This window comes from Monopterus albus, unplaced genomic scaffold, assembly GCF_001952655.1.
Source record: "Monopterus albus unplaced genomic scaffold, M_albus_1.0 scaffold103.1, whole genome shotgun sequence".
NCBI lineage: Eukaryota > Metazoa > Chordata > Actinopteri > Synbranchiformes > Synbranchidae > Monopterus > Monopterus albus.
The window spans coordinates 3,097,565-3,109,890 of NW_018127983.1; the positions used below are offsets into that span (position 1 = coordinate 3,097,565).

General features: G+C 39.2%; 1 protein-coding gene across 4 annotated transcripts in view; it reads left to right on the forward strand.

Moving 5' to 3' along the window:
• Nucleotides 1-12,309, forward strand: part of celf5a (cugbp, Elav-like family member 5a) — a 235,533-nt gene extending 223,224 nt beyond the window's left edge. For 2 of the 4 annotated variants that reach the window (XM_020609969.1, XM_020609972.1), the window contains exons 8-12: nucleotides 3,754-3,969; nucleotides 4,229-4,321; nucleotides 5,500-5,643; nucleotides 8,714-8,877; nucleotides 9,584-12,309. In XM_020609969.1, the coding sequence (XP_020465625.1) occupies nucleotides 3,754-3,969; nucleotides 4,229-4,321; nucleotides 5,500-5,643; nucleotides 8,714-8,841 (581 nt within the window). In that variant the 3' untranslated portion in view covers nucleotides 8,842-8,877; nucleotides 9,584-12,309. The remainder of the gene's footprint in view (nucleotides 1-3,753; nucleotides 3,970-4,228; nucleotides 4,322-5,499; nucleotides 5,644-8,713; nucleotides 8,878-9,583) is intronic. The other 2 variants (XM_020609970.1, XM_020609971.1) reach the window with 2 other exon arrangements.
• Nucleotides 12,310-12,326: the final 17 nt, after the last annotated feature.

Below are 12,326 nucleotides of genomic sequence, written 5' to 3' on the forward strand. Positions count from 1 at the left end.
CCTGACCGCTGTGGTGAAGAGGGAGCTGTGCCAGAAGGCAAAGCTCAACTCTCACCTATGGTCAAGACTGAGAATGTGAATAGAAGTGAGTTTCCTCAACTCCGACTTAGAGCTAGGGCACAGAGTTCTGACATCTGGAAGAAGCTCCAGATGCTTCTTCCCATTGAAAGGAGCCAGTTGAGGTGCTTTTGGCATCTGATTAGATTGCCTTCTGGGTGACTTTCATTGTTTTCCAGGCATGTCCACCTGGTAGGAGGCTCTGAGACCCAGAATATGTTGGAGGGATTATACTGTATATCTCATCTAGCCTGTGAAAGCCTGGGGTTGTTTTAGGAGGAGCAGGAAAATGTCACTGGAGAGAGGGACATCTGGACTGCCCTACTGAATCTGCTGCCCTTGCGACCCACCCCTGAATAAGTGGCTTATAATGAATGGATGGCATTTATTTATTAATTTGTTCAGACTAGCTTCCACTTCACCGTGAAGCTAGAGACGTATTTGCATCATCAGCATACAAGCACATTCTCATGAACATTATGAAGGTCATCAGCCGAAATGACAAATAGTAGGAACATTTAACAGATTCATTAGGGCAACAATGTTCCTCTAGCCAAGCAGAAAATCACAGAGTACAAATTAAGTGCGCATCAATGATATTAGCTATAATGGCTAAAAGTGTTCAAAAACTTAAAGTTTGTGAAAATTTGCCTGAAATCTTTAATAATTATTTATAAAATTAAGTAATCCTGACTAAACAAGTAACAACTGAAAAATGACAAAACATCCTTGATATTATTTATTAAGAATGGATTAACAGTGAGTGAGGTAAGAAGTACCCATTATCTAACAGAGAACAGACAATGCCTCATCATGTTTTAAATTGCATTTTGATGTTCAAGTAAATGTACTGGATGAAAAATATATCATATAATGAGCAATAATGAAACACATTAATGTGGAATTCCATTCATTTTAAGTCACATTTTATTTGTTCCACAAATGTATTGGTATCAGAGGGACAGTATTTAAAGTAGCAGTTTTTCTTTGTATGCCAACTGGCCTCTGAAAAAGTTGCTCTTGCCTTATTCATATTTATTATTCACACTTTAAGAGCCAGACAGACATTTTCTCTGAGTCTAAATGCATCACATTTTAAATCAGTTAGATGAAAGCATCTGTTTTGAGTGCTTATTACTTGCTCCAGCGAAAGACAGCCCTTGTGCTGGTAATGACTGCACTCTGTAGCATGGGTATACCAGACCTCGTTGATTTGAATGTATAATTAGCATAATAAATACTTCTGTCACATGTGAAGATTTATTTCATGGAGCAATCATTGCAAGGAACAAATCAACAGTTTTCTCCTCTTAGAAGCAGCCTGTAAGAATATGAATGTAATTTTGCTTCCATAATAAAAATATATGTGACATACACATATACTGTACATAATGTTTTGCATTGCAGGCTTCTTTCCTGCAATAATAAGATTGGAGAAGTGATAGTTAAGAGCTTGTTGCATACAATATGCAATTTGCTGTCCCGTAGCACTTCCTGAGCAGGGAACAACGTCATTATTACAGACCAATACATGCAGCTCACGCTGACAGCCACATGTATATCTGCACTCTTGTGTGTGCATCGTAAACAGGCCATGAATACAATTTCCCGCAATGCAAGAACTATATATATCCACTGAGGTATAAAATGAAAATGTCTTGTTATTTTCTAGTTCAGGATAGTAGGAAATACTTTCAACTGAAAACATTTTCAGGGCCTGCTCATGTTGGATATTGAGACATTGTAACAGTGAGGGTAAAGATGATGACTACTGTAGGTTACATAAATGGCTTCCTCGTGTAATCATTGTTTTATTGGACGTGGTGTTGCTTATTGTCTTTTCCTTATAACTGCATTTTATGACCCAGTGCTTGTATGAGCCAGCTACAGCAGCAGTTTTTTTTTACCATTCAGCTTAGTTGTTGTGTTTTAAATGTTTCAGAGCTGTGCCTCACTACAATATCAGTGTAATCTTTACAATTCTTATGCTTACTTCCTGCTGTGACATTTTCAACATGATAACCTGACCAGACTTGGTGGCCCCAATCTATTACTTGTGTCATGTGTTCTCCTTTACCACACACATCATGTCTAACTGCTGACCATTGAACTTAAATAATTGCAAGGAAGAGGGAGCCACACTACCATCTTCTCCTATCGCTGCTACTCCTACTATCACTGCAACTACCACACATACATAGAAACTAGCTCCAACAGTACTGCTATGCCTTGGAAAATGAATTTGCCTGATGATGGAGAGGGTGCATTATCTGGTGGTACAGTACAGTGCGTGTGGCCCAAGCAGACTAGCTGTCTCTAGTCCTCAGAATAGGAGCAGTAGTCTCCTGGGTCTCAGTAGGAGAATGGGCTGAAGCTGCAGTCTAATTCATCACAGCTCCACAGGAAACAAGCAATCGTGGGGAGGCTTTAAAAAAAAAATCTGTGCAAAAGACACAACAGCTCTCAGTGGGCCTGGGCGATTCCCTTGGTCACCACAGTTGCATGCCTTACTGTCAGCCTCCTCATGACTTATAGTAAATGCTGAGGCAGGGAGAGGAAGAAAGAAAGGGAGAATAGAGGAGAGGACAGGACAAATCAAAGGTAGAGAAAATGGAAAGTAATCTAATATGAATATGTAGATGATATTAAACAGTGGTGGAGATTTCAGTATGTACTGTACAGCATATTTACAGTGCATTAGCATAAATCTCAGTGCAGGTTATGTGTATATGGGAAGTGATTGTTTACCCTATCTGGACCACTTGTCACAGGGGGGTCTTTACTCAGGCAACAGATTGTGGGTATATGGCATGGTGGATGGTTTCCGTGACAACCTGAGCTTTCTGTCCAATCAGGGTGAAGGTTTCCAGATTGAGAGGTGGTCCTCAGGGGAGCTGTACTTCAACAAGCTTGAATGCTTTGCCACGGAGCGGCTCTTTTAGAGAGACCATCACACAGTGAGATTCTGCTCAAAATGGGTACTTTGACGTTTCTGGCATAATTGGAAACACTTTCCAAAGGAGGGTCCTTTTAAAATGCATTGAATGAGAGAGGACAAGGAGCATCCAATTTCAATTCCACTCATGAACCTCCCTGCAGCTGCCTTTCAGGCTTGTACCATATATGTTATGACCCAACCATTTGTCAAGCTGTCAACTGTTGTTATTTTTTTTATGATGTATAAAAAGTAAGAAGCGTCTTTGTGTTTCTGCTACCTGCTCATTCAAGCAAATCTTCCTATGCAATCTCTTTCTATCTAGTCCAGATCTTTTACTTTTTTTTTCCCCCTCAGAAGTTACACAGTGGTTTCATCATCTTGAGCCGTAGGAGCCAGCAGGGTACTGCACAAACACTACAGACAGGCTCATTTTTCACAGGTTGACTTCCCAGCTATCGTGCAGGATGTGTCACGACAAATGGCGGATATGTGACAGACTCACGTCGCACCCGTGTCCTTGCATTAGAGAGTAGATGCAGTGTAGCCTCTGGTCATAAGCTTTTTGTGTTTGTGTGTGTCTGTATATATCTGTTTAAACAAGGGTGCATGCAAGTGTTTACTCTCAGCAGGATAGAATGTCTATGAGTACACTTGTTTATGTTTTAATACATTAACTGTTTTGTAGCATCAGGAGTTTGTAAAGCTACAGTATGTAGATTGAGTCCTCATGATCCAGTAACAGTAATCCTTTTTCCCAGTAGGCCTCAGTTCTCCACCAGCCAACATCACCACCTCTGCTGTGCCCAGCATTGTCACACCTATCGTAAATGGATTCACTGGCATCCCTCATCAGCCCAATGGACACCCTGCTGTGGAGACCGTGTACACCAATGGCCTGCCACCCTACTCTACCCAGAGTCCCACTGCAGCTGATACCCTCCAGCAAGCCTTCACCGGAGTACAGCAATACACAGGTAAGAGCCAGCAATCCTTTGTTTACTATGCTGTATTTCAATGTTTTACAATCTGCTGTAAATGCTTAATGAGTATCAGCAAGGAGACAATTACTGTATGAGTGCGAGGCCGTATGTATTCCAACAATGTAGGACAGTAGCTTAGAAGATAACGTTAAAGAGCCTTTGATTACACATATTATGCTTCTGTGATCAACTTTAAGCATCCTCAACACCATTCTCTGTGGGCTCCCCTCCTCTCTTCTCTCCGTCTGTGCAGCGATCTACCCAACCACCACACTGACTCCCATTGGCCAGACACTGCCCCAACCACCCCAGGTCATCCAGCAGCAGCAGCAGAGAGAAGGTGAGGGTGAGGGAACATTATTACTTTTACACTTCACACATCTCATCCTCTGTAATGGATATATAAAGAAGATGAGCATGAGAAACCAATATTGCTTTTACACTGTACACACCTCATTTTGTGAATGTGAGGGTGAGAGAAGAATATTACTTTTAACACTATACACATCCCAGTCTCTGTAATAGATAAATAAAGTGGAATGGCTGAGAGTACAGTTACACTGAATGCACTTCACATCCCATTTTAGGTAATAAATATATAAAGCCTGAGGAAGATAGATCAGTGTTAGTACAATTAGATTATACTGTGCATCTCAGTTAATGAAAGGTTATAAATTATCTGCAACCCTTGCTTTTTATATCAGTAAAGTTTTATCAGTAATGTTTATATAGAAGAATCATGGCAGTGCAGCCCAGATGGACCAAATTAATGAAAATATGGATAGAAGAAAGAAAATTATGTTCATAAAATTATATTAATAATATCCTCCTAATGCAGTGAGATAATGTCCTCTCACACCTGCATAGTTAAAATGTAATATATTGTGTAATCAACCAAACTATAAGTCAAAGAATTAGGAACAGCAGTTTTTCTATATTGGCGATGTCACAAATTTTCAGTTTTTGATATAAATATGTCAGACAGGAGGTGTAACCAAGTAGATTTAAAAGCTTGAAAGAAAATAAGCCCATGCAATATTTTTCCAATAAAATTGGAGCAAAAAACAGCTGCCAGAGAAGCTAGAGTACTGTGAGCAAAATGCAAACTTATGCCCTGAGCAACCTTGTCCCCCATGAACTGTGGGCAAATAAGAAGAATGGGATGAATTCATATATAATTCTGTTTTAAGTATTGATTTCTTTTGCAATACCTGAATCATGCTACATATATTTACATATAAGAATGTGATCTGTCATCTTGATTTAGACCTGCCATTTCACATTTGATCTGAAAAGTTGGTTAAATTTAACTAGCAGTATCTCAGTGTCCATATAGTATCAGCAAATCAATTTGCTCTTGTGTGTTTAAGAACAGGAATGTTTGATCACTTATAATGTCATAAACATCCTGGAAATCCTTTTCCACTTATTTAGATTTTGTCATATGGGAGACTACATTGATGAATTCACATTCTCTCTCAATCCCTCATTCCCCAACCTTTCTTTTTCTGTGTGTGTATTCAGGTCCAGAGGGCTGTAACCTATTCATCTACCACCTGCCACAGGAGTTTGGAGACAATGAACTCATGCAGATGTTTCTGCCCTTTGGCACTGTCATCTCTTCTAAGGTCTTCATGGACCGAGCAACCAACCAGAGCAAGTGCTTCGGTGAGTTACTCACTGCCATTCAAGTCAACTAGTAATCAGTGGTGGAAAGTAACTAAGCACATTTATTCAAGTACTGTACTTAAGTGGAATTTTGAGATATCTGTACTTTATTTTCATTTTCTGTTATTTCATACTTTGACTTCATTACATTTTAAAGGCAACTATTGTACTTTTTACTCCACTAAAACTTTAGTTACTTAACACAAAAAATACAGAATAATTATAAGACCTCATTGATTTATGATTGAATTACCCAGCAGTAATTCAAGTTAAAGGCATATAAACTAGTTAAAACTAGCTCCCACATTATTATGTGATGCACATAATAATGTATCTAATTATAATGCTAATAATAATATATAATGATCATAATATAATATCCATCATAATATATTATGATATACAAAAATGTGTCATTCTGCATAATAAGTATTTTTACTTTTGGTACTTTAAGTATTGTTTGATGTTAATACTATTGCACTTTTGCTTTAGTAACAAGAGTATCTTTGCACTGTTGTATTGCTATTTTTGCTTCAGTAAAGGATCTGAGTACTTCTTCGAACTCTCCCAGTAATACCAGTATATAGGAATATAGGAATTTTACCTCTTATGTTCATTTTACTTACTTCTTCTTAGAATAAGATATGATTATTTTTGTCTTTTCAAGGTGTGATTATATTAGGGGTTTTTTTTTGTTTGTTTGCTTGTTTGTTTGTTTCGTCACTCATAAATATGGAATAATAGAAAAAAATAAATTGCAAGTACATGCATAATGTACAGGTGTTACGTACAGAGCAATGTGCTCTGGCACAAAACAAAACATTTTGTGTAGTGTGATCTCTTATAGATTTTTCAAAATATTTGTGGCATTTGGGGGTGTTCTGTAAAAACTCACAGCTTAGGTGTGAAGACTCAGACTGAAACAAAACATATTTATTATTTTCGTACTGTTCACTAAGCAGTAGATTTTAATTTTTCTATTTATTTTATTTCTATACAGCACTTTGGGTCAAATTTGCAGTTTTTAAATGTGCTTATAAATAAATTGGCGTCACATATTTTTTCAAATATGTGCTGTAGAATGTGAGGACATCTGACCTCACACAGACACAGAGGATTGACCTCTGATTGACTTACTTGAATTTACATCTTGATGACTATTGTGTTCCGACATCAGCATCATGGAAAAAATATGCTGAGTGCGTTACAGCTAAAACAGTCATGTTGGAGTCGACCAGGGTCCATGTCCTTGTTTCTGTTGGGCAGCTGTGTGACCTGGAAACCTCGAGGTGCTGTATCAGCATCCATGTTGCTGTTGCCTAACCCCAATATCTGTCACAACCCTCACTGCTGACGCTGATTCACAAACCTCAGGCCTACAGACATATAAAAATTCCAAGGAGGCAGGCAGGGGTGGTTTGTGGGGGGAGCAAAGGACAATTATAGATCAGCATTTGTTTTCACTTCAGGGAACTGTAGTAACCTGGGCAAAATTGATCGTTGGTCCTGTTTCCCTGAGGACACTTGATAACATATAAATTCATGAAAGAAGAACAGTTTGCAGTATTGACTTATACACTATGCATCTGCAACATAATGTTAGGCCTGGGGAAGGAAGGAGCATACTGGTGTAATTAATCTGGAAAGGAGAAAGAGGGGATAAACTCAGATTAATGGTGTGCAAAAAACAAGGAAACAGCAAAAGAGAGAGAAAGCACACTTGTAATGTGTGACAGGACTGAGCAGAGGGCTTAGAGCTCTAAGCTTGCATCTCATCTCCACTCCCCAGCCTGAATGTGTTAACCTGATGCTGGGTTAGGAGGTCACCTCCTTTCCCTGCTTCTGTACTTTGTTCACACTTTCATTTAGCCCTCCTCCTCACTGCCCAGCCTTTGCCTTAATGGGCCAAACCAGAGCCAAGCAGTCCGGGCAGACAACTCTCCCAGGTGGCTGTGGACGTGGAGAGGCTCCTGCTGTTTTTCACGGGTCATCGACCACTCCTAATGACACCACAGACACAGGGGAGCGCATCAAGTGGAGACACACTCCACTGCAGTTTCTGGTCACTGAACTCTCAAGGCTTTATTTTTACATGTAATGGACACAGGAAGTTCAGCATAGGATTGAGGAGGGAGGTGTCTTCGGAACGTGCATTGAGGGGTTTTTTTTTGTATGCAGCAAACTCAGCTCTTGTTTTGGTCCAACTGTTCTGTGCATTGACTTGTTCTTGTTCATTTTTGGTTTGGGGGTTTTCACAAAGCTATACTGAAGAAGACATTGTTAAGATAAAAACTGCAAACACCTATAGGATGACCTGGTCATGGCTGTGATTACCAGAGTAGTGGTGATGTAATGGTCTGAACCAGAAAGCACCTGCTTAAGAGACTCTAATTCAACAGAATTTTTGAAGAAACTCACTACTACCAAATATCAGTGAATTCCAGTTTGCTACTGTTTAAAATATTATTAAAGTGGAATGTGTGATTCCTGTTTTAGTCATCAGTTGCATCCTGTGTTACCTTCAGAATACTTGATACTGGATATGTCTTACTCCTTTACATGTCTCCCTGAGGGTTCATAAAGAAGCATGATATTAGATGTCTTCCAGGCATAAATGTCAAACAGGAAACAACATCAGGACAGTGATGTCTTTTGACAGTAATACTCCTAAACTTGCCCCATCATTGTCTGCTATTAACTTGATGAGAAGTTGTACAACAGAAGTGGCTGTCTTACACGTTCATTTACACTGTGGACAAATTAAACTCTGTAAAACGCATTTTCAAGCCTGTTTTCTGTTTGAAAAACAACTTTTTCATATGATGCCACAGGCACTGAGCATGTGATAGACAGTGCAAAGGTGCTGCCTGCCTCCTCAACCACACCATTGAGGCTTGTGCAGGAGGTAGACAGGCCTTGATCACCAAGCAGTGAAATTACACATTTATAAGTCTCACCTTTATCCACTGTTTGAGTAATTTGCAGTAAATATCTTCTGTGACTTGAATTCTCAGCTAACAAGTCTTATAAATTCATTTAATGGGTTTAATGAACTTGTTCTTTTTCACAGGTTTTGTGAGCTTTGACAACCCTGCTAGTGCACAGGCAGCTATTCAAGCTATGAATGGCTTTCAGATAGGGATGAAGAGGTTGAAAGTCCAGCTAAAAAGACCGAAGGATGCAAGCCGCCCTTACTGACACAGCCTACCTTCAGTATTCATTGCAGCAGCACGGGTGAGCCTGCAAACTGTCAAAGCACCGTCACTGGTTCAAGATTTAGATCCTTCACACTGCTTCTGCTGAAGCTGAAGGTTTAACTTTGGTTTAAAGAATGTAAGTTGATTTTAATGACAATGACAATCACTTTTATTGGCCAAGTATGTTACACACACAAGGAACTTGTCTCCACTACATAACCAAGGCAGCCATCTGCGGCACCAACTCACACACACACACACTGATGGTTGTCCCTGCAAGGCACTGCTCTGGCCATTGAGATCAACTTGGGGTTCAGTGTCTTGCCCAAGGGCACTTCGACATGTGGACTTGGGAGAGCAGGAATCAAACCACCAGCCTTCCCATTTGGCCACAGCTGCCCCAATTTTTACCTGCCATTTTGATGACCAGACTTTGTGTTCCTTGAGACTTTAAGAGCTTATAGTTTTGTTAGCTTTTTGACATATATTTTCTGTGAATGTAAAGTTAAACCCTTTAAGGTTGTCCAGTGTTTCAGTAAGTAGAAACCACAAGAGTGGATTTCATATGTGGCACAGTAGGTGTAATTATCATGATTGACAGTGTGAGTTGACTTGCTCCAGGCCATTACACTGATATAAGGGAGCCATACTGAACTATCCAAAGTTTATAGAAATGGTTGACAGTGGACTGAACAGTGATCTGACTTTGTCTTCTTCTTCTTCTTCTTCTTCTTCTTTTTCAGGTTTTAGAGGACACATGAAGAGATCTTGGAGGAGTTAAACCTTTTTTCTTTGAAAGCAAAATATGTTTTAAAAAATTAACACGTAAGGAATTTTTGAAGACATATCAGCATTTACTTATGAAGATATAGGTTAAGGCAGAAAAAAGAAGATGCATAAGAGGAGGAAGCACTTCACCGGGGGACTTAAGAAGCAACAGATGGCACAGTGCAAGAAGAAGACAAGAAAAAAAAACTGGCATAAGATGTGATGAAACTGAACAACAGAACTTTTTTCTTGTTGAGACTTGAATTGTTAATTAAGCAACAAACTAACAAACAAAAAAGCAGCAACAACAAATAGATTTCTATATACATATTATATACACATATATATAAGGAAAGAGGCGCTTGTGGCTTTTACTGTACTGGACAAATGAGGGTTAAAACTTGAAGATCAAGAAAAACAGTGGAAAAAAGAAGCTATTCTATACATCCACTGACAGACTTTCTTTCTCTGTCCCTCTTTCTCTTACTCTATCATCATCTCTCTCAGCAAGCGCAGAACTATGACTCTTTGAGGTCACTGAGGTTTTCATTAGCAACAGTAGAACTGCAAATCATTCACCCTTAAGGGGCCAAAGGACCAAACATTTTTATTGTTCTGAACGGTAATATATAGTATTAATGATACTAATACTACAAACTACTACTAATAATATTACAAGTTAAAGTTAAGGAGAAATACTAGCTTCAGGTTGAAAAAAGAGCAAAGGGGTTTCTTTTACATTTATAGCTACTGGGTTTGAGAATATTAAAACAAAATAAAATGTATTAAAAATGAAGCTATACTACTTTAATGGCATAGAATATGTAGGTTAGGTGTTGTTTTGGGCATGTTCAGATATGTTCTTTTCATCGCTTCACTGACATCACAGTATTTCATCTTGGGGGTGTGATTTGTCTGTGTTGTTGTGTTGGAAATAAAAGAAGAAGAAAGCAGCCCCATAGTGTCAAAAGTGACACAATAACTGCCGCTTAAAGCAAAGACCACAGATCTGCTGTATAGTGTATTTAGCCATGTAGCGCTGTCTTCTGTTCTTGTCAGCACATTGCAATTCCATAATTGAAGCAAGAGTCATTCCATGTCATCATTAAAACCTTGATATTACAGATAATCTGACCATAAAGCACTGTGGTAAAAGTGCCGCCCGACTGAGCTGAGCACGCAGCAGTTCAGCAGCACAGCATCTGCAACTGCTTAATAAAATATACAAATGAGCCCGACAGCAGTTGTAAAAATTTCCATCGGCATGTCACAGCGGGCCCTGCCGGATTGTGCACTCTCACACTGCCAAGCTCCTCCAGCTGCTCTCAGCAGGTGAGAGCAGACTCCCCTTTCTCTTCCTCCTCTCTCTCTCTCTCTCTTTCTCCTCACTTTCAAGTGCCAGCATATCACACTCTTAAGAGGGACCATCAGTTCATGGGAGGCCTAGAGCTAACCCACAGCATAATTAGGGTAATGATAATATTGATCAGATGGGGAGCAGCACTGCAGGGCAAGAGATGCACAATCAATTACACTTTGGCATTTTGAATGAATTGACTGAGTGACTGAGTTCATTTTTCTCTCAGTGTGTGGATGTGAGTCTTTTCTCCCTCTTACTGCTATCCATAGTCTCAAAGGGGACCCCCAAATATGACAGACTGAAGATATTTCAATCCACATCAGTATTGCAAAGAAGCAAAAAGCTTCATAGGTTACAAGGCTGTGACAGGATCTGTACATAGTTCTAGAGCAAAGAGCAGCTGTTTTTTTTCCCAAAGGGTATAATACCACAGTCAGAGTTTGTATGTGGTGAGAAAGAGACTGGCATTACCAGCCTTAGGAGGTTAAATTAAAAGGAAAATGATTCATCAATTAGACAGCAGCAGGCCTATAAGTGTAACTGCTACAGCTGCTGCTGCTTCAACAAGACGACAGCTTACCACTCACACGTGGCTCCTATACAGTGTGGTCATGACATATCACACAGTATCAGATATAATCTATTAGCAAAACTAATTAATGTGTTAATGCTTTGACCAAGAAACACACTACATCTGGGATGAAATCTGCTTTGCATGACTTCAGTGTTTTTATTGAATCAGCTTTTTATTATTATATTTTATTTATTTATTTATTTATTTTCAATCGCTTTCAGACTCAAATTTGTTCAGGTAACATTTGCTGAGTTGTCTTTTCATTTGCTCTTCATGTACTCATTTTGGTCTCTGACGTAACTTGTCCCTCAGGACTCTGAGATCATCACTCTATATTTAACAAACATCAGACCTCACCTCTGTAATCTGGTATGACAAATGTTATCAAAAGAATGGCTTTCTAGGTCCTGATGACTCTATCGTATTTTATGTTTAAAGTGGTTTGGCCTTTACCAAATGCACTTTAATTTTGCAGGCAATACTTAGATGCTGTAAAAAGAAAGTCTTTAAAAATGCCTTTTGCCACCATGAACTGTCAATTTATGCAAGCATATCCACTGCATCTCCTCATTAGATAAAATGTGCGACAGATTGCTTGAAATTTTTTATGGTAACATTATAAATGTGTTACTCAGTAAAATCAAATATTTGATTTTGTGATATAACAGTAGAAGGAGGGTGGGCTCAGACTGCAATGATATACAATAGGGTTTTCTGGTGAAAAGGTTAGATTTCATATATATTTGCCAGAAGACCCCCCCCCCCCCGGAAACGGGGAACAAAC